The sequence below is a fragment of the Podarcis pityusensis genome, assembly GCF_964106645.2.
Source record: "Podarcis pityusensis genome assembly, chromosome: 17".
Taxonomy (NCBI): domain Eukaryota; kingdom Metazoa; phylum Chordata; class Lepidosauria; order Squamata; family Lacertidae; genus Podarcis; species Podarcis pityusensis.
In genome coordinates this window covers 17,243,173-17,266,036 of record NC_138042.1, presented here as the reverse complement: position 1 = coordinate 17,266,036, position 22,864 = coordinate 17,243,173, and the positions used below count along the sequence as shown (strand labels likewise).

Genomic DNA, 22,864 nt, shown 5'->3' with positions numbered 1-22,864 from the left:
TGCCGTAGGTTTCTGCCTTTTCATGAGGTTAATGCCAGGACTTGAAGCACACTGCGAAGCGTTTCAGTGTTTTTGCAGTTTGACGGCACCCGATGAACAATGAGAGTCCGAGATATTCACGAGGCTTTTTCCTCCCACGTACTGTTTCTAGGATTATGAAGAAAGAGGAAAGGGGTGGAGAAGCTGAGATCAAATTGGCTGCCCATCCCTTCCCAGGTGGGCGGTGGTTGTGGACCCATAGCTGTCAACTTTCAGATTTGAAAATAAGGGATCAGCAGCCTCAGAAATAAGGCATCCGCTGCCTCACCTGTCCCAGGGACAATCTACGGGATATCTAACAATCTGGGATAGCAGCGGGAAACAGTGCTGGAATAAGGGAATTTCCCGCAAAAAAAGGGAAAGTTGACAGCTATGTGTGGACCTCACCTCTGTCCACCATCCCCAGCAACAAGAGCCCACATGTCTTGCCAGCCCTTAGGACATGGGTCGGCAAACTAAGGCCTGGGGGCCGGATCCAGCCCAATCGCCTTCTAAATCTGGCCCACGGACAGTCCGGGAATCAGCCTGTTTTTACACAAGTAGAATGTGTGCTTTTATTTAAAATGCATCTCTGGGTTATTTGTGGGGCATAGGAATTCGTTCATTTTTTCCCCTTCAAAATAAAGTCCGCCCCCCACAAGGTCTGAGGTGAAGTTGACTGGCCGCCTGCTGAAAAGGTTTGCTGACCCCTGCCTTAGGGGAATTCCCTGCCTGGCAGAATCAAGGAAGAGGGGATTCCCCACTAAAATGCTGGCATCAAAAGAGCCAATAAGCACCCCCCCCCTGCTGGATTGGCAGTGTTTTGCTGGCTGGCTGGGCATTGGCAGTTGGCCATGTTAAACTTGGTGCCATCCTTTTGAGTTGCAAGTAAAGAGTGAAATAGCCTGGATAGCTCAGCTGGTTTGGGCGTGGTCCTGATAGTGCCAAGGTTGCAGGTTCGATCCCCCTATAGGACAACACATGATTCTTTGATACTACAAAGCTTTGTGTTTGATGAAACAGCAGACTAGAATAAAATAAAATAATTAGCTTATACTCTTAGCTTGAATTTACATTATTGTTCCGTTTCTGCCCATGGATATGCAGGTACTTAAAATGGGGGCGTGGGGGTGTTAAAAGGTGTGCTAGATGCAAGCAATTTAAAAATAGGCTGACTGTCCTTGTGAGAACTTTTATTTCGACGTTCTTTTTTATGATTAGGTTGCGTGCAGCTGATACTTAAAATTTTGTGTTGAGGTAGCTAAAGTCTAATGATAATTGGGCATGTTGAATTTGTGCAGACAACCTCCATTATCTTGCGTAAATACGAAACAAAACTGAAATTTCATTATGTACCATACTGGTCACGGGCCTAGCAAAATGTTTTCTTCCCCTCTGCCTTCAATGAGCCCATGTTTATCCCTGTTTTTCACAGTGCCCCTTCATGGGCTTCCACTGGCAGAAATGGGGATAAACATAGGCTCATTCCTTGGCTTAAATAATACTGGAAGAACGTGGGATTTGCCAGTCCTGCCGTGAGTGTTGTGTATTTCTACCGTGGGCCTAATGTTGCATTTATCGTCGCTTGCCATAACCTGCCGATTTCGTATCGCTAAAAGGCTATTCACTTTGTTTCTTAAATGTCAAGGTAGGACATTTTTCTGTATGTAAGCAATGGTGGTGCTGATTCAAGAACACACCATTACTTGTTCCTAGAGTTGGAACACATCCTAAAAGTTTCCAATGTTCTTGTTAAATCAATTTATTTCGGTCGTTGACCAGAGTGGTGCTTGCAGTGTCTGCTGTCCTCCTTCCAATGACTTGCTTGTCTCTGCCATGTCCGCTGTGCTTCCATACAAACCTCAGATCTCTGTACATTAATTGCTTGGTTTGCATTCCGATTGAGAGGGTGTTTTTGTGATGTTAGAAGAGGGATTTTTCCAAAGGCTGCAGTTAATTCTTGAGACAATTTCCCTTTAATCTTAAATGGCCCGTGTTGCTTCTGTGCACATTAAGAGTATGTACAATAGTTCTCTTGAGGTTTTTCATTTCCACTTCCCCTTATTCTTGGGAAATTTCCTTGGCAATTTGTAGAGGAGTGGTTTCCTTTGAGGGAGCTCTGTGTTGTCTTGATAGTGAGAAAGATTTGCGTGTCGAGGTCCCCAAGCCACCCCAATAAAACACAGAATTTTTGTTTAAGGTTTTTGGCATAATTTTGGCCACAACTTTATTAAAATACAAAAAATGTGAGTGGTTGTTTAGGCATTGGTTGCGACTATCTGACCCCGCACGGGGCAGACTGACATTTGGGGAGAGAATGGAGCTGGGTGCCAGGGCCTCACCTCTCCCCGCATGCTCCCAGGGGCTCTTGCGTGGCCCTAGTCCCTTGACAGGGGTTCGGACAAAAGCATGGCGAACCCCAGGATTCCTTTAACGGAATACCCTTGCAGCAGCAGCACTGGAGGGGCAGGCACAGCCAACCACATCCCCTCCACCAACCAAAAATTAATCAATGCCTAACTGCAACTTTACAAGTTGTGACGATTTGCTACGCAGTAGGCAAAAACCAAATGGCACCAGCCAATCAACCAAATGGACAAAATTCCTACAGTGGTGCCTCGCAAGACGAAATTAATCCATTCTGCGAGTATCTTCGTCTAGCGGTTTTTTCGTCTTGCGAAGCAACCCTATTAGCGGATTAGCGGATTAGCGCTATTAGCGGTTTAGCGGCTATTAAAGGTTTAGCGGCTTAGCGGCTAAAAGGCCATTAAAGGCTTAGCGGCTTAGAAAAAGGGGGGGGGGAGCGAAAAAAAATCTCAAGACTCGCAAGACATTTTCGTCTTGCGAAGCAAGCCCATAGGGAAATTCGTCCTGCGAAGCGCATTGAAAAACGGAAAACCCTTTCGTCTAGCGGGTTTTCCGTCTTGCGAGGCATTCGTCTTGCGGGGCACCACTGTACCAGGCCCCTGCCCCAAAAGCAGACGACCCCATGACAGGCATAGGAAGGTCAATACAAACAACCCTAAATATAAGGAGGGAGGGCGGGTGATCCGATGCCCGCAGCGAAAAGAGGAAGCTCAACGCTGTGCGCAGGGAATTTAAGAGTTCTGACTGTCATTCACAAAATGGCAACATCAACTTCTCCCCGACAACAAGAGGAGCCCAATCGCAGCAGTGGCCAACTACCTTCAACTGCCCAGCAACAGTGGGATGATAGACACCACCGCAACACCTGCTCTCAATGATGGAGAACACGCTATCTCACACCTTGCATATTACAGGGCACAGTAGCAAGAACACAGAGGTAGAGGTAGTCGGTTTCAGGACATCCTATTTTTTTGCCAAATATTTTGTATTGGTACCCTTGCCATTGCATATATTGCGGGAAACAATTGATAGGTCTCCTGCTGCCCTCCGGAAAGGCTATTTGAGGTGTGGGCTTCAGGGGAAAGGAAAGACTGGTTGTGTACAACAATATCACCAGGCGCATTTTGCACCTGGTTATCGGCCACTTGTGACCAAGTGAAGGTAGATGCCCAGGTGCCAGGACGGCACCTTGACGTCTCCACCTTCTGGAGATCTTTGGATCTTGACGGTTGTTTTCACACACTAGCAACACATCCTGTAGAATTCCATCTGTTATATTTTACCTGCACAATCGGAACAAATTTCAGGAACCCAAACCGTTGTATTGAAAAATACGACTTTTGAGCCATCCAGTCCCAAAATGTCCACTAGACATTCTGGATTGGCAGCTGTAACCCTGGTTTAATGAGCCGTTTGGCGCCTGGCTTATATAGCTAAGTTTCCAACACTGGTTGTGTAGCCTGCCTTCTCCTGTTGAAGGTCTGGATATAGTTCTAAGCAACCATCATCTTCTGGCTTAGCCCAGAAAGAGCACAGCCTTTTCGTCTTTCCTTACCATTGTATTAAAAGCTCACAGTACCACTGAAGCTGCTGACATCTTTTATTCCTTTGGAAGAATGTAGGAGATTTTTTTAAATTTTATGATATAGTGAAGTGTGATGTGTCTTCTAGCGAATGTGTACAATGACATGACACTAAATGTATCCTGTACCACTGCTTTTATCAGGTTTGTCAAGGTATTACATGAACAGCTAATAAATGTCATTCCTGTTCAGTATGTGTTCCATCTCGTGTTGAATTTTTCCCAGCTTATCTCATTCATATTCAACTTGTAACTTGATAATTCTGTCCTTGGAGGATTCACTGTTTTATAGCAGAGTGTGTGCTTTTTGCAGTGGATAGAGAAAATTCTACAGCTTAGGTGCCTTACCACTTAATTGAGGCTATATACGTAGTGGTGCAGAATTTGCAAGCAATCCAATGAGCTAGTTGACTGTTAATATACTTAATTTTGCAACGGCTGCATTTTAATCTTAACGATTTTGAACTTTTGACCAAATAGTGCCTGCAATATGAAAGTTTAAATCTGCCACGTACATGGTTGTTTGTAGCACTTGCATTGTGTATGTGATAAAGTGGGATTCCCCCCTCTTTTTTTTGTAAATTGGAAGATAATATTTTATTTCAAGCTCTTGTTGTGCTACAAATAACCTAACGAAAGCTGTGATCTTCAGTAACTCCTTTCCCGTTAACTAGGAATTTTTGTGGATCTCTCTTTGCAAGACCGAGCTAAGCTCTTCAGTTTGGCCTGTGTGTGATTGAAAGCCAAAAATAATTGCCCCGAAGAATGAATTGGCTCCAAAAGGCAGTCCCACCCCCCCCCGGATGCTGTGTTTACATACATGTATCTATGTTTTAACACGACAGATTGGCATACAATCGTATTTTGGCTTGGAAGAGTTAGCAAAGATAGCTTTGTGTATTCATCGTTCTGTCTTTAAAAAAATTACTTCTTTCCTGCCTTGACTATCCTGCGAGCGCTGACCCAAGTTCAGAAAGCTGTAATCTGTTGTAAACGACACATTAGCAGTATTTGTCACTGCCTAGTTTTGCAAAATTTTGAATCCTGGCAGGTTTACAATTTGCATGGGGCCTAACTTAATTTCTCTGTGTGCCTGGGAACAACGCATTATTGAAGACCATTTCTTTATAGTGGCTCTGTTGTTCCATCTCTGTAATGCTTTTCAGCTCTCACTAATGCTTCCCAATAAATAACACACTGAATGAGGGTGCTATTACGACATCAAATTGAACAAAGCAACTTATATCCTACTAAGGATATTATTTATGAACAGGGTGGATTCTAACAGAGCTAGACGGCAACTGATATGTAATTTAGAAGGCTTTTATTAAGGGGAATATGTATAAAATAGCCCATGGACACATAATTCAGCTACATTTTCTCATTCTACCTGTCTCCATTAGGCATTTAATTCCCTCTCCCTGCCTGCCCCAATGTGCTCATCGTAGACACTTGTCTACAACACATGCATTTATTATTCATTTAAGCAGTGCTTTTTTTCTGGGGGGTACGCATACCCCTAAACATTTTATGAATCTTTGTACTTTTGTCCAATTTACTGTATTTATTTTTCCCAATTTGAACTATAAAATGGTGGTTTTCTTGAGTCAAAATGAGAGCACCCCTAATTTTTTTTTGGGGGGGGGGGAAGCACTGGGTTTAAGGCTTGGGTGCAAACGAAGCTAGCTTGTGCCACCTTTTTTTAAAAAAAACACACACCAAGCTTCTAAAAAAAGTGTCTTAATTCATGCAAAGCAACGGCAGCGGCACATTAAACGAATTTGAAAAAGATTAGATTGGAATTGCCTGAAAATTCTATTAAGCCACACTGCATGGACGTGCTGGGAATAATAAAGACAATTAACGGTAAATTTGTACAAACTGATTTGTTGCATTATCTTTTGCTAATCTAACATACGGTACTTTTTGTGTCCATATTGCAGCCGGCAACTCCAAACTAACATGGCAGTCAGACTGTGTGATGTGGCTTCTCTGCTTAGAAGTGGTTCGTGGGCAGCAGAGCCTTGGACTGGGGTCTGTGGGATTTTTTTATTAAATTCTGTAGGATAATTTTCGACATGTTACAAAGTAGTGCTGAGGCCATACCAAACCCTTCAAATTATATTTGGAATACCTCTGCATATACCACACCTTCTCTTTAAGTTTTGGTGCAGGAATCAGTCTGTATCCCTGGTTTTGGGGGACGGGGGCTCTCAGGGCATCCTCTGAACTTGTAAAATATACAAGTGACTTCCTCGAATAATGTCCCCCCGACTTTCCTCATAGTAACTTGTACTGGAGTTGAACACCCAAGTCAACATTTGATTTCAAAAGAACAAAGCTTGCATTAAAGCTTTTATTTGGTATGGTCTGAATGCTGAATAACAGTAACTTTGGAGGGGGGAAATTATTAATGTTGTGTATTTTTTTGGTTACTGATGAAATTAATAGAATTCCATTCAAATTACTTTGGCCGGTAAAAAAAAGAAAAAGAGAGGAAAAAATATATTTATATCAGGAACTGTTGAAAAGCCTGATCTGTATCAGGTGACAGCTAAGTTTTTATTCTGACACCTTCAGTGGGCTAGGAACTATGTGTTAAAATGCAGATTTATTAGCAGTGTTATTTTTCTAGAAAAAGTGATGGATCTCACCATGAACTTCTCCCTTGTTCTCTTAGAATGCCAGTGGCGCTCACCTGAGAGGCGCTGCGGTGAGCTCTGGCAAAAAAGCCCTGTTTAATAGTCTTGTAGCCAAGACATAATTACAGAACATAGAATCATAAAGGGACCACTAGGGTCATCTAGTCCAACCCGCTGCAATTCAGGAACCTTTTGCCCCAGGTGGGGCTCGAACCCACAACCCTCAGATTAAAATCCCATTATCTAACGATCGAGCTGTTCCAAGGAATCCAGACTCCTGAATCTGTTCATTTGAATGATGGTCTAGGATTTCATTCTTGCTGTCTGAATATGAAAATACAATATGCAGCTATATGATGATACCGTGGTGGTTGTTTTTTTGTTTGAAGAAGCCTTTTAAAAATTGTTTTCAGACAACGGGTGTTTAAAAAACATACTTATTTTTAGAAAGCGTTAGTCTGAGAACAATGTTTTGTCCAACAGTTATTCAACTTCTGGCAGGTATAGCAGGAATATTTGAACAGTGATTTGCTTAGTGTTCTTGGTCATTTTGTGCATAGGCAGTTTAGTTTTGCTTAGAGTCTTTTGTGCAGAGTTTATGTTGGTTGAAGTGAAAGGATTGCTTATCAAGAAGATGTGGTTCTTTAAAAATACACACTGAAGAGATTTTCTCTCTTTTTTTTCCTGGAACCCAGTTATCTCCTGGGTTAATCCATAATCCTCTCATCCCTTCGCAAAATGTGTGCAATTAATGTAAATACAGACTTAGTCCCATTATTGTCAATATGCAATTGTAAGTCTTCTTGAACTTCCCAAAGGCAGAAAAAAGGCATGTTTTGCCAAAAGGCAAATTGCTGACTCTAAGCTGGAGGTTCCTTTGTGGAGCTTTAGGGTAGAGAACAGTTTTACTAGCGCGAAGTTGAAATAGGGTTTGTGCTTTGTATTGGGGAAAAAAATTGATTGAAATTCTTTAAATTGATGAAATCCGTCCGATTTGATTGAAATTTCAGGCTCTGAGCTATAAAATGTTAGCAGTACCCAACAGTTACCAAGCAGTAGCAAACCTTACATTGAAATGAATACACACATTTAGAATACTCATATCTTATATGAGCAACCCCAGTTCTTCTGGTGGACAATATTTGAGGTTAGTCCAGTTTAACTAGAAGCATAGATACAAAGATCTCTGGGAACATTGGGAAGAGCAGGAGATGTCAAAATACTTGCGTAATAATTGATGGGCACACCTTTTCCTATCTTAGAGTCACCGGCAAAAAAGGGCTTATGTCAGAAGGCAAACGCCCACTCTACTTTAATCCTCACTTAAATGCAACATTTTGGAACAGAAATTCGTATTTTGCCAGCATTGTGACCAATGCGGCCAACTCTCTTCAATACTGCAAAAGTAACCAAAACAGTACATTGCTTCTAGTAAAGCCTTTCGTGAAGTCTGCCATTGATTGCCATTGTTAATTTAGCTTTTGCAATCACCATTGAAATTTCTAGTTTGTGTTTTCCTTAGCTGAACAACTCTGGGGCTTCATCTGAATTTTGTATTTGCACAGTTAAATCTTAGGATTTACTGAAATAACAGCACTGGCTTAGGGGGAAAAATATTTCTAATCCCTTGCTGTCAGTTAAAGCTCATGGGATTCCCCCCCCCCCAGCCCTAACTTCTAAAATCTTTCAGTAGAACCTTTGTTGTTGTTGTTTTTTAAAAAAAACTTCTAAATGGATTTTATTGCTAGATAATTAAAACTATTTCATTTTATTGTTAAGACCATTATTGCAGACCTGACAGCTGGGCACTGTTTTATAGTGACAAAGCTTTAAATTCTTGGCTAGAATTGCTAATAGATTCTGAAATATGAATTCTGACAGTTCCCATTTTCTCTGTTTTTAGCAGGTAATTGCTGCCATGGAAACACAACTGTCTAATGGGCCAACTTGCAATAACACAGCCAATGGTCCTACTACCATAAACAACAACTGCTCATCACCAGTTGACTCTGGAAACACGGAGGACAGCAAAACCAATTTAATAGTCAACTATCTTCCTCAGAATATGACACAGGAGGAGCTCAAAAGTCTGTTCGGGAGCATTGGCGAGATAGAATCCTGCAAACTTGTAAGAGACAAAATAACAGGTACGTAGGCACTAGGTTTTTGCATATGCACCGACACGTACATGTTACTGTTTAAACAGGAGTCTGAATTGCATTACTTCTGAATTTCAAGGGGGGGGGGAAATGGTGTTTTATCTCATCTGTAATGTGAGAAATAGAAAGCTTGATATCAAAGAATAGTTTGCAAAGGCTTTTGGAGAGCAATATTTTGTCGCCAAGGCAACATGCATGTTCCTCTTCTTAGCAATTCTTGGTTTTCACTACAGAAAAATGAAGTCTTGACAGATTTTAAAACTGCCTGCTTGTAACTTAATTGTTGTCATGGGGCGAGGGTGACGGGAAAACACCGGAAAGTGAAGCTGACCTTTGCAATTCACCTTAAATGTTCTGAGAAAAAAGATCAAATGAATCATGTGTGGACGCTTCGGGAAACTTTTAAAATTGGCCTTATATCCCTTGATCCTTCACAACCAGTGCAGAAGAAACCCAATGATGGCAATTTTGGGTTAGTAAAATAAAGGTCTTAAACAAAAGTGGAATTTAGGATCAGAAAACGTCCAATCAGTTTACAGGTACAGATGCCCAGTGAACCGTAAGGAACAGGAATCAGTATTTTAGTCCCAGTTGAGGAAGCCACGTGGTACTAAACACCCCCAGCTGTTTTCTGGTCACAGAAGTAGACCATGTGAAATACCATATTTTTCCATGTATAAGACTATATTTTCCCCAGGTTTTTTTTAAAGTTTAAAATTGGGCATCGTCTCATACACGGAATGTTGCAGTTAATTTTTCTTAATTTTGGGCTCAAATAATAGGGTTCGTCTTATACATGGGGGCCTTTTATACATAGAAAAATACGGTACATAACATGAAGGATTTGCAGGTCTATTTCAAGTGCAGCAAATTCCATCGACTTCAAGGCACTGAATCCATCCTGTAGTTTTCCAGCTCATTGTGGGTCACCCTTGGCTGTAAAACCGAAGTTTGTTTATGTGCTAATAGTTCGACAAAGTCCCACCCCCACCCCGACTTTGTCTCAAGGTTCTGCATTTGCATTATTCTCTTGGCAGCTTCTAAGTATTGTGTTCCATCTTTCCCCCTCTTTGTTCCCATTCATCACCCTGTTCCAGAGTTGGCTGCCATATTGACACTTGGATCTTGGAATCTCTCCTGAGCTTTCGGGCCAAAAAAGGCAGCAAGGAAGCTTAGTTGTTGTGACTCTCCAGTGCTTGAAACGAATTGCACTTGCAGCTGGAAAGTTGGGTTGAGTAATTAGCAGTATATAAAAAGTTAGCCACTTAAGTGATTTTTTAGGGGGTGGGTGGGCATGGTTTGGCTTAATGCACTTTATGGAAGTGGATGGAAAGTGTGTGGTCCTTGCTTAAGTCTTGGTTCTGCTCCCCAACTGCACATTCACTGCTTGTAATTGATAATGTTGTTGTTGTTTAGTCGTTTCCGACTCCTTGTGACCCCATGGACCAGAGCACGCCAGGCACTCCTGTCTTCCACTGCCTCCCACAGTTTGGTCAAACTCATGCTGGTAGCTTCAAGAACACTGTCCAACCATCTCGTCCTCTGTCATCCCCTTCTCCTTGTGCCCTCCCATCTTTCCCAACATCAGGGTCTTTTCCAGGGAGTCTTCTCTTCTCATGAGGTGGCCAAAGTATTGGAGCCTCAGCTTCAGGAGCTGTCCTTCCAGTGAGCACTCAGGGCTGATTTCCTTCAGAATGGATAGGTTTGATCTTCTTGCAGTCCATGGGACTCTCAAGAGTCTCCTCCAGCACCATAAGTCATAAGCATTGATTCTTTGGCGATCAGCCTTCTTTATGGTCCAGCTCTCTTGCTAATGTAAGAGTGTCTTTTTTTGAAAATCAAGAATTGCAATTCAAGCAAATTGTACTTAGGAGTTTTGAGGGGGACTCCTGTCCAGTCACAGTTTCTGCAATGGATAAAGCAATAAGCCTGGGTTTAAGAGGCTGTGTGGAGAACCAGTGGCTTCTCACTGAAGTGAGGTGGGGAGCATAGAGAATACTTTCTTCTAGGGCCAAGGGAAAGGATGGTACCATTCTGTTGGCTTCCACCACCTCCCCAGTTCCTCCGTCTGAAGAAGGGGCAGAGGAGGTCCTTATCAGAGCAAAGCATGGTGGGCTCTCTTGTTGGTTGACAAAGTTCCTGTACCACCACTGTGGTGGGAAAAGGCTGAACTAGCTCAGTAGCTTTTGAGACCCCTACTGAAATCAGTTCTGAATTGCCATGGCAAATTGCGTATTTCCTGCTCTGCCTCTTGTTGGGCAACCACAGCTTAATCCTTGGCAAGCTCTTCATTTTGGATTACTAGCAGGAAAGCTGTCCTAAAAATGCCCAGTCAGCTTGAAAACAGGTGCCAACCGTTTATTCTTCCGGGCTTCAACGATCTAATGTAGAAATGTCCAAATTTGAAGTAGTGCAAAATTGCTATCTTTCCAAGAGGAGTGCCTGTTTTTGATTGAAGTCCTATGTTCTGGGAACGTTGAGGGAGACAGCGAGGGCGGATGTAGGTATTTCTGACTTGCAGTATGGTCATTCAAAAACTCTAGGGAGAGATCTGTCAAAATTTGTAGCCTGTTAACAGAATCCTGTGCTGCGGACATTAGGGCCTCAACTGATTATTATTTTTAACAATTGTAATAGAGTGAAGCAAACCAAAAGACCAGGCTTAGAAACTGCCAGAAATGAAATTTACAAAATAGGCAGCTAGGATTTCTGCATGTTTTGCTTCGCGTTATACAGTGGTCAAAAATAAGTATATTTGGAAAGAAAATTCCCCATATTGCTGTCTTGTATTGTAACTATAGTCTTCAGTTCACGCTTGCTGAAATAACCTGTTGGTGGCAATGTTGGAAACAAGGAAGACGGAATTTGATCTCCAAGTTTCCCAGGGGCACTTCCAAGTCCTTTATCTGTTACTGTTACATTTGAGATATATATATCTATATCTACATCTATTTATCTATCTATCTATCTATATCTGTGTGTGTGTGTGTGTGTGTGTGTGTGTGTGTGTGCGCACATGTGTACGTGTGTTTGTGTGTGTGTGCAATGTATATGTATATGTATACATGTGTGTGTGTTTGTGTGTGTGTGTATATATATACACACACACACACACACACACACACACACATATTTATATATATGTATATATGAGAATGTCCAGTAGCACCTTAGAGACCAACTAAGTTTGTTCTGGGTATAAGCTTTCGTGTGCATGCACACGTCTTCAGATACTTAAATTTGCATTGCGTCTCGTTATATTGTGTGCAAAGTAGCTCAGCTCTTCCAGAACCGTTACCCCAATTTCTGTACCTCTATGGGGGCCAGAGTATGGATGTCTATACTCAACTATTAGCTAAGATTATCATTCTTTCCTACTCGGCTAGCTCCCCTTGTCCTTAAGGGTGAATTTCAATCTGCATGGTCTCAGGCAGTTACAACTGAAATTTTAGCTCTAGGTTTTCCCCTTGATCATTTGCTCAGAATGGGTTTTGGTCAGGCTAAAACAGCCATCAGGCAGCGTGTGACTGACCTAGAACGCCAAAGTGATCTGGGTAGGCCCCACTCCTTTATTGTCAGCGATTGTAGCAGGTACCATCCTGGATTAGTATAATATATTGACTGATAAGACAGTCCTAAGTGAGAAGGGTTTCCTTTCTGACAGATAGATGACCACCTAGAACCGCTCTTATGTCTGTGATTTTACATAATTTTTCCCTCTTTGGAGCTTTTAAATTTTGCCATTGGTGTTCACTGTCTTGAGATTGGTAATTGACCGTAATAAAATGACTTATACCTCTGTGGAACGGTATGCCTTTGCGTCCCATGGAATCGCTGAAACTTGACTCTGAAGATGACTGAGGTTCATCAGAGCTTTATGGACTGAGAAGGCAAGTCCATTCAGTAATGTGCGTTATAAAACCTTCCTTTTTGTCATTGTGCTGCGTCCTTAATTGATGAAATTCAAATGAGCTGATATTTAGGCACACAGGGCATGAAGTAAACTGCAGGTTACAGACTCTGCTAACCCAAAAATAGTACCTCAGGTTAAGAACTTTGCTTCAGGATAAGAACAGAAATCGTGCTCTGGCGGTGCGGCGGCAGCAGGAGGCCCCATTAGCTAAAGTGGTATCTCAGGCTAAGAACAGTTTCAGGTTAAGAACAGACCGCCGCAAGGAATTAAGTATGTAACCAGAGGTACCACTGTATATAGCAAGTTCCCATGCTTTTTTTAAGCAAGATTGGATAAATTGGCGAAGGGCAAAGTCTGCCCCTTGATAAACTTTACTTTGAACCTAACTTTTGCACTGTCTCTAGTCTATACTACTTCAGAGTACAGGTGTGTGCTCACATAATGGAATAATAATAATAATAATAATAATAATAATAATAATAATGTAGTACCTTGCCCATCTGGCTGTATTGCTTAGCTCATTGGAAAACTAGGCCTCTATCTGCCTCTTTGAGATTGTTCTGTTCCACATTTCATCTCTTCTTAATACGAAAGAATTGGGGAAGATGGCTGCCACCTTTATTTTTATGCCTCTTTTATGAGACTATGGAAATGGGATCTGAGGGTTTGTGTGAAGGGTTTCCCTGGGAATTCCCTGGTCACTTTACGGGGCGAATTCACGATTCACAGGCTGGCCCTTACATGTTAGTTGCACAGAAAGAGGAAACACTAATCGCGTTCCTTTTGCGTGATGATGTTTAGTGCAATAGTGGGAGCTTGCGCAAGTTGCAATGATATGGCTGCATTTCCACATAACATGACAACGTGTAGTTGATGTGGCACCCTTGAGATGCTGTAGACGTTCGCATGCACAAAGGAAGTCTGGAAAACACAGTACAGTGGTGCCTCACAAGACGAAATTAATCCGTTCTGCGAGTCTCTTCGTCTTGCGGTTTTTTCGTCTTGCGAAGCACGGCTATTAGCGGCTATTAACGGCTTAGTGGCTTTAAGAAAAAGGAAACAAACTCGCAAGAACTCGCAAGACGTTTCGTCTTGTGAAGCAAGCCCATAGGGAAATTCGTCTTGCGGAACGACTCAAAAAACCGGAAAACTCTTTCGTCTAGCGAGTTTTTCGTCTTGCGAGGCATTCGTCTTGCGGGGCACCACTGTATCCCAAGAAATCTATTGAGGGTTCGAAAACAACTTTCATCTGATTTCCAAAGACTTGACTTTCTAAACAGTGAATATTTGTAAGATGCCAGAACGGTTCAGCAGAATTGTTCCCGAGTGCCTTCTTGGTTACAGATCCCACAACGCTCCTTGGTTTTCCAGCGAGCTGATGCAAATGATGAATCTGATCGGATGTCTGCTATAGAGCACAAATGGTGTAAAACTCAACACAGAGAATAGCAAACACGGCACTGATACGACTGTTTCTCAATAAAGCTTTACAGTGGCCCTGACACACCCTAGTACTTCAAAAAACCAAGGATCATGGCGCTGTGTGTGTGGAGAGTATGGCGCAGCAACTCAGCGTCCTCAGTGGTCCTGACATATAGGGAAATTGGAGAGACAAAGACAAGAGAGGAAGGAAGCAGACGGAGAGAGATGCGGGCAGAAGAAAAAGACTGGATCTGGAGTGGATCAATCAGAAGATCCATTCCAGCCATTTTCTTCTGCCTGCCTGTCAGTCTCATGACTCAGCCTTTTTGTGGAGAGAGATCTATGGGGCTAAGGGACTGCTTTCGTGACACGCAAGGGAAAAGGAGCCAGTATGCATTACATAAGTAAAATTTAGTTCTTCATTAAAAAAAAAAAAATTTAGTTCAGTTTTAGTTTGATGAATAATTCACCTTAAAAATTAATAATAATTGGCTTCATTCCCTAATTAAATGCATTGTGTGTGCCTACACATCCAAAACCAGGGACTTGTTCATTTCTCTTTTGTCAACAAGGCCTAAAACAATCCGTTTCCACTAATTTCATCTGTTCCTCACACTCCCTTTCTGACAGAAGTTCAGTTAAGGTATGTGAATTGCCCAGACACTGAGGTCCAACTCCCAGGGTCTTCTCCCTGTGAGAAGCAAAGTTACAGGGAACCAGGCAGAAGACCTTCTCAGCAGTGGCGTCCGCCCTGTGGAACGCCCTCCCATCAGATGTCAAGGAAATAAACAACTATTAGACTTTTAGAAGACATTTGAAGGCAGCCCTGTTTAGGGAAGCTTTTAATATTTGATGAATCATTGTATTTTAATATTCTGCTGGAAGCTGCCCAGAGTGGCTGGGGAAACCCAGCCAGATGGGCGGGGTATAATTATTACTACTACTTCTACTACTACTACTACTACTACTACTACTACTACTATGTTTGCATCCCTTGTCGTCTGCCTGTGTGCATGCCCTCCAAATCTGTATTCCTATTCATTCTCATTTGAACAAGTCAACTTCCATTTTCTGAAGGAAACCTTTGCCTGTAATAGATTCCTTGACTCTTGTTAATCACGTTGAAGTCCTCTTGGGTTTGGTGGTGCCTTTCCAGATTGGAGGTTATATTCTAGCTGAGCTGTAATTGTGACTTTGAATAATTCCCATGCATTCTGAAGAGATCTGCTTCTTGACTTCCTTTCAACTTTTGTTTTACCAATCCCCCTCATTTTTGAGATGTTTCTTCTTTGGAATTCAAATGTGAATGTCCCAGACTTTCTTGGCAGTTGTCCACTTCCATACGCATGTGTGGAATTTGTTAACAATTCAGCCATTGTGTTGTATGGTTTTGGGGCTTTGTCTAGCAGGGGTGTGTTTGCAGGATGGGAGCCACTTTTCAAAGAAGTGGATCACTTCCAGTTGGTCCAGGCTCCAACTTATCTTAATAGTTCATTTAAAACTTCAAGTCTCAACCTGAAAGAGAGTTTTAAAAGGATCTCTCCACCCCGGGTGAATGGGCATCAATATGGCAAACACAATTCATTGTAAGCAAGTCTAAAGTGAGGCACAGTGAAACAAAAATATATATATCTTACTTTCATATAAACATGCATGGTGTCTGAACTGCGGAGGATTGCCCAAAGTTTTACAGCTGGGGGGGAGAGAATTGCCAAAAATCGATCACACACAGCATTGACGCTGATAATCGCCGGCAGCCAACAATCGCCCACTTGCCACAGCGACAGCCAATCGCAAACAGACCCTTTCCCGGCAAAAAATCTCTTACCCGACTGAGAAAATCTGTCCGCTGGCAATTGTGCGCAGGGCCGTCTTTAGCAGATGTCGCGTCGGGGTGCAAATATCCGTCCAGCGCCCCCAAAGTACCACAGATAGTTGGGGGGGGGGAGCTGTGCACTGCCAACCATTGGGGGGTGCAACTCTCCCCCATGCTGCTGCAGGAGAGCAATCCTTGCAGAAGCTTGGGAAGGAAGCTGCGTGGCGGCCAGGCATAGAGTTGGTGGGGCGCAGCTTCCATCCTAAGCCTCTGCAGGGACCGCTCTCCTCCCGCGGAGGCTTGGGAGGTAAGCTGCATGCCCGCCAGCCATATGGTTGACGGGGCGCATCTGGTGGGCATGCAGGGAAAGGGGAGGCTGCTGACAAAACCACGCAGCTCCCCCACTCGCTGGGCACCCCGAGAGGTCGGCACCTTGGCGCAGTGAACCACTAAGCCCTATGGGAAAGACGGCTCTGGTAGTGCGTGTCTCAGAACAGCAGCGACAGCCAATCCACAGCAGTGTTTGCTGCAGAAACCAATCACCAACCCAATTAGAGAAGCAACAGCCAATCCAAAGCAACCAACAATCGCCGCTGACAAGCTCCGGCTCGCAGCTTCTGCCAATCACACGTCCACCCCATTCACTATCCATATATAAGATGAGGCACCTTGGGGTGGCAGCGGACAGCTCCGTGAAGGTTTATCAGCTGTGAAAAAGGCGAATGTTTTCGGTGTGCATGTGGGAAAGATTGATTTGAAAGCTTCCGATGTCATCATGCCTTCATCACGTCACCCAAATGATCAGGGGGGTGGATCATGAAAGGTTAGGGCAGGCACCCCCAAACTCAACCCTCCAGATGTTTTGGGACTAGAACTCCCATAATCCCTAGCTAACAGGACCAGTGGTCAGGGATGATGGGAATTGTAGTCCCAAAACAGCTGGAGGGCCAGGTTTGGGGGTGCCTGGGTTAGGGCATTTGAGTATCTTTAGAGAAAAGGTAAGAGGATGTATACTTGAAGTATCTAAAATTACACATGGTGGAGCAGTAAGTGGATAGAATTATTATTATTATTATTATTATTATTATTCTAATTTTTTATTATTTTATTATTTCTACCCCACCCATCTGGCTGGGTTTCCCCAGCCACTGGGTGGCTTCCAACAAAAGATACATTAAATCCATTAAAAACTTCCCTAAACAGAAGGAAATCTTTTCTCCCTCTCTCTCAACGCTAGAGAGAACCACTGAGCATTGGATGATTCAGTTCAGGCAAGAGAACAGACCTTCCTCACACAGTGCACATCTTCTCCCAAAGGAGCAAGTAACGGCCACCAACTTGGATGAAATTAATGCATGGATGAGACCAGGATGGAGGACTGATCCAGAAACCCCTCCTTACATTTTTCACTCTCTTGCACAAAGTCACGAAGCTTGTGCTTCAGAACGGTTTCTGGCTTCTTCACTGGGTGGTTTTCAGATGAGAAAACAGCCTCATAGCCGTGAGGCCTCGTCATGTCCCCCACGTATTGAGTGTCAGTTGGCAGAGTTTCTTCGGTATCTTCTGGCTGGCAGTGGCAACACGGTGTGAAGAAGATCCGCCAGTCTGTCTTGTGCAGTTGCTAGCCGTCTTCTCTTGATCCCCAGGTAGCATAGGAGCTGCATCCCTATTGCAAACAGTTCCGTAATTGTCTGTTCAACCAGCCAGCCAACACCAACACTTGGCTGTTGTAATTCTAAATGGCTTGTCTGTCTGCAGCTGAACCTGCACATTTTAGCTTTTGTATAGTTAATATACTTCCTCCTCTTGGTCCAGTATATCTGAAGGAGCATCTCCACCCCCATCGTTCTGCCTGGACACTGAGGTCCAGCGCCAAGGGCCTTGTGGCAGTTCCCTCGCTGCGAGAAGCCAAGTTACAGGGAACCAGGCAGAGGGCCTTCTCGGTGGTGGCATCCGCCCTGTGGAATGCCCTCCCACCAGATGTCAAAGAGAAAAATAACTACCAAACTTTTAGAAGACATCTAAAGGCAGCCCTGTTTAGGGAAGCTTTTAATGTTTAATAGGTTATTGTATTTTAGTGTTTTGTTGGAAGCCGCCCAGAGTGGCTGGGGGGACCCAGCCAGATGGGCGGGGTATAAATTATTATTATTATTATTATTATTATTATTATTACTACTACTACTCTCACTTGTTCAAGTAAAGGTGCAGTTGGGGGGTATATAATTCTTGATTTTGAAGAGATGGCAGAAAACTTTGATTAGAACAACAGACTCATTCTAATCTTACTTAGCCTAGCTCAGGGGTTGCCAAAAAATTTTAGCCACAGGCTGGTCCACTGTCCCTCAGACCTTGTGGTGGGCCGGAGTAGCGGCACCGGGGGGGATCTGGAAGAAGAGGCAAGAGGGGCAAGTAGTCTTGCTTCCCAGCCCCAGTTGCTGCGCTTACCTTCCCCGCTGCCGCCGCTGCTTCTCTTGGGTAAGCAGAGGGAGCTCGTCCGCTCCGCTCTCTGGCCCACAGGAGCACCAGGTCGGCAACGGCGGAGGGAAGACGAGCAGTGCGAAAGGGCTGGCTCCGGAGAGGGGCTGCTTAAAATGACACTCAGCCAGCTCAGCCCAGCCCCCTTCCTCCTCTAGGCAGGGCGGGGAGAAGCCAGGAGGAGGGAGGGAAGAGGCGCCACCATGGTGTGTGTGAGGGAGAGCAGGGGGAAATGGAATGGCGCAGGAAAAAATGGCGCAGCCCGAACAAACAGAATCCCCACGCCGATCCACAGACAGTCCACGGGCCGGATCCTGAAGGCAACTGGGCCTGATCCGGCCCACGGACCTTAGTTTACTGACCCCTGACCTAGCTGATGATATTAGTGGGGTAGGAAAGCGGAGAAGAATTCTCATCTGGCAACCCATGTGCCCCTTTGGTTTCAGATACTACATGGGTAGACAAGTCTAAAAAGCTCAGGATACAAGTTTTCACAGCCCCCTATTGGCTATGGTGGCACATTTACCAGAAGTAATGTACTTAGCATTAACTCTGAAAATGTGTACTCGATTCTGACCAAACGAATCCTCCTAGAGCAAAAGATAAACATCGGGAGTCTTAGGCACAACAGTGCATCCCCCCCCCCCCTTGTTAAGAGTTTTATTCCTTCATTCCTTTCTCAAAGACACCAAGGTTTATGTGTCTGACTTACCAATTGGCTTGGAACCATTAAGTGAAATATAGATGGGAATTTCCCGTGCTCAAATGCCCATGTACTCTTCATAAGATGACTAAAGTAGATTGCAGTAGTTAATGCCATGGGTGACGATAGCAAAAACTTCATACTTTTTACTGTGACACCAGGAGGTCATTCCTCAACTCCTATGAGAGGGGCCATTCTGAGCTTAACAGGCTGGGTGAACAACTATGATATATTTTTAAAGGGCAGGGTCCTCTACAGACTGGCCTTGCCTAGGTTGAAGCTCGATCTTTTTGTAGGATCCCTTCCTTCTATTTGCAGCTTCACCTCTCCTGGTTTTTCAGGCTTATTACGTTTGTGCTTAGGCCTGTTCCAGCAAATGTCCTCCTTTTGAATGGAAATTTGGATACCTCCAACAAAAATTTAACTAGACTCACCAGTTGTGGGTGAGATAGGATGCTCTGAAGCAGCAGGTGAACTTGCTGAGTCACCCAAGTGATGGCTGGGTGATACCAGGTTTTCAGCATCACGATCTATCGATCTAGCATGTAGGGCTGTGCGATAAATTTCCATAACATTGAATTGAAATACAGTGGTACCTTGGTTCTCAGACTTAATCTGTTCCAAAACCAAAGCGTTCTAAAACCAAGGCACACTATCCCATAGAAAGTAGTGCAAAACTGATTAATTCGTTTCAGACTTTCGTTCACACAACCCCTAAAACAGCAATTTAACGTGCATTTTACTATCTAACGAGACCATTGATCCATAAAATGAAAGCAATAATCAATGCACTGTACTATAAAATAAATAAGACAGTATTGTAGATGAGAATTTTTTTTTTTAAAAAAAAAATATCTTACCTGCACTGATGATAGTCATTGTTTGGATTGGGGGGGGGGGGTAGCTTTTATCCATTTCTGCAGTCAATCAACCAATCAGTAGCTGAACTGGGTTCCACACAGTCACAAAAATAAATTAACCGAAAAAGCCTCAAAAACAAAGAAACACAAAGTAAATAGCAAAAACAAAAGTGCCAAACTTAATCCGTTCCTAAAGTCCGTTTGACTTCCAAAATGTTTGAAAACCAAGGCACAGCTTCTGATTGGTGCAGGCGCCCCAGAAACAATAGCCAGGAGCCGCATTGGACGTTTGGCTTCTGAAAAAAGTTTGAAAACCAGAATACTTACTTCTGGGTTTTCGGCGTTTGAGAACCAAGGTACCACCGTAATATCCTGATAAGTGTTTCAACAAGGCAATATACCTGTGAACAAGAGGTGGAGACTTGACAGCTTTCCAGGGGGGTAGCTCAGCTGATCAGATACTTTGCAGATAATTTGCGTCTCCTGCTTTTTCTCTCTCACACAAACCAGCAAACTCTTTCAGCTTCACCTGGCATCTTTCCACTTAGAGCTCAGCTAATTATGCAGAGCCTGCTAGCAATCCAGGAGGGACCCCCCACGGCTAGACACAATCTAAGATCCAGCAGCAAAGTAAACGAAAAACGTAAAAGAATTGGAAAGCACTTTCTTCCTTCACACTCACCCTCCACCCATGAAAAAAAGAAGGGAAAGAGTTTTTATTTTTACTTTCTGGTGGTGTTTATGTTGTAGCTTTCCTCCATATTAAGAAAGAATGGTTTGGTTTTTTTAATTTAAAGGAGTCTGTCTTTTTGCTTGGGACGTGGGTGGCGCTGTGGGTTAAACCATAGAGCCTAGGACTTGCCGATCAGAAGGTCGGCGGTTTGAATCCCCATGATGGGGTGAGCTCTCGTTGTTCGGTCCCAGCTCCTGCCAACCTAGCAGTTCGAAATCATGTCAAAGTGCAAGTAGATAAATAGGTACCGCCCTGGCAGGAAGGTAAACAGCGTTTCCATGCACTGCTCTGGTTCGCCAGAAGCGGCTTAGTCATGCTGGCCACATGACCCGGAAGCTCCCTCGGCCAATAAAGCGAGATGAGCACCGCAACCCCAGAATCGGCCACGACTGGACCTAATAGTCAGGGGTCCCTTTACTATCTTTTTGCTTGCTTGCCCTGTTTCCCTCCCTTTGATAAAAAGGGAGAGATTGGTGGGTTGAGGGCTTTTTGGGGGGTGGAGGGGAGAAGATTTAGCTGGCTGCCTTATGTTGAAATGGGAGTTTCGGTACTATGTGAGAATGACGGGGAGGGTGTTTAAAACTAGATCCATCAGTCAAAATGAAAGATCCCTCATCTCTTCACACCCTCCTCTCTGTTTCCCTCATCAGCTTGGTTTCCCTTGTAAACCAGCAAATTGGAAGTGGTCACTTTTCAAGTGCCGCATTTTGGGGGCACACCCAGGTCCACAGAGTAGCTCAGAACTTTAGTGGAGCCCCTGATCTGACTTGAGACACCTTGTTGACTGGCCAGTCGAACATAAGGAAAAACTCACCTGAATCATCCAATTCACCTTGTCATTGAGGATGTACACAGAGCCAGTGCAGATATCTTCTACAACCCAAGCCCGGCCACAGTGAGGGCAGCCAGTCCTTGCCAAGTTCGTCTTCCTCTGTTCTGCCCACCATGAGTCTGTGCTTATCGCATCCAGGGGTGCCTTTTTTCAAAGAGGGCCATATTTGATGAAGTGGATGTGCATGAGGGCCATCCAAAGTGGTTGGGGGCGGATTAAATCAACCGGCAGGCCAGATTAGGCCCCTGAAACGAACTTTGGACATGCATAGTCAGTTGTAGAACAAAAATGAAGAAAGCTGGGAGTTTCTTTGGGATGTGGGATCAGTGTAGACTGTTGTGCTACATGGAATATGGTCAGTGGATCACCCAACATTTGGGGGCTGCATTGGGAAGGAATGTACTCGTGAAAGTAATGAATATTCAGCCCTGGCGAATGTGCAGAATATTGCGTGTACCGAATATTAGTACTCCTTAGTACCGCCGAGTTCAGTTGCTTTCACTGGCTGATGCGGTGATTGTTTCATCAAATGTTATTTCAATAAATATTCAAACAATGGGCAGAACACTGTGTTTTTGAGTAGGTTTAATAATAATAACAATCCAGAAATAACACTTTTCCTTGATATCCCATCACAAAACAAAAGTAGCTGATCCAATAACCTTAAAAAAAAAGTTATGAATTTCTCATGGTGCTATTTTTGCCCCAAGTGCTGAGTTGTACATAAGGCATTCCATGCTCCTAAAGTGATACATAAATTCAGAGTTTAATAAGCAAGTTAGTTTTGTACCTGTTTGCATTCCCCAACCCCTTCTCATTCGCACTTTTCCAGAAAGTGGTATATTTGGAGAGACGTTTCCTCTGTTGGTGCAAACGGTCAAAGTTAATGTGTGTACAGTGGTACCTCGGGTTAAGTACTTAATTTGTTCTGGAGGTCCGTTCTTAACCTGAAACTGTTCTTAACCTGAAGCACCACTTTAGCTAATGGGGCCTCCCGCTGCTGCTGCACGATTTCTGTTCTCATCCCGAAGCAAAGTTCTTAACCTGAGGTAATATTTCTGGGTTAGCGGAGTCTGTAACCTGAAGCGTATGTAACCTGAAGCATATGTAACCCGAGGTACCACTGTATGTGTTTTGTTTTTGTTTTGTTTTTAGTAGATAACTCTAGTTGATCAAAATTTAAAGGAAATCAGTTGCTATTGGGTGACTTCTTACTTCCCCACCCGCTCTCATGCTCTTATTACATAAGATTGCCTGCACCCAGCCCCCCCCCAAAAAAGGATGGACTTGGAAGTTTTAATAGTTAAATAAAACATTGTGTGTTCAGAGTTTAATATTTATT

At 43.6% G+C, this 22,864-nt stretch overlaps 1 protein-coding gene across 14 annotated transcripts in view; it reads left to right on the top strand.

The window, feature by feature from the left end:
- Window positions 1-22,864, top strand: part of ELAVL2 (ELAV like RNA binding protein 2) — a 168,459-nt gene that overhangs the window by 101,440 nt on the left and 44,155 nt on the right. For 8 of the 14 annotated variants that reach the window (XM_080987895.1, XM_080987893.1, XM_080987897.1 and 5 more), the window contains 2 exons: window positions 5,911-6,001; window positions 8,513-8,756. In XM_080987895.1, coding sequence (XP_080844021.1) covers window positions 5,911-6,001; window positions 8,513-8,756 — 335 coding nt within the window. Of the gene's footprint in view, window positions 1-5,910; window positions 6,002-8,512; window positions 8,757-22,864 lie in introns of those variants that run through there. The other 6 variants (XM_080987890.1, XM_080987889.1, XM_080987891.1 and 3 more) reach the window with 2 other exon arrangements.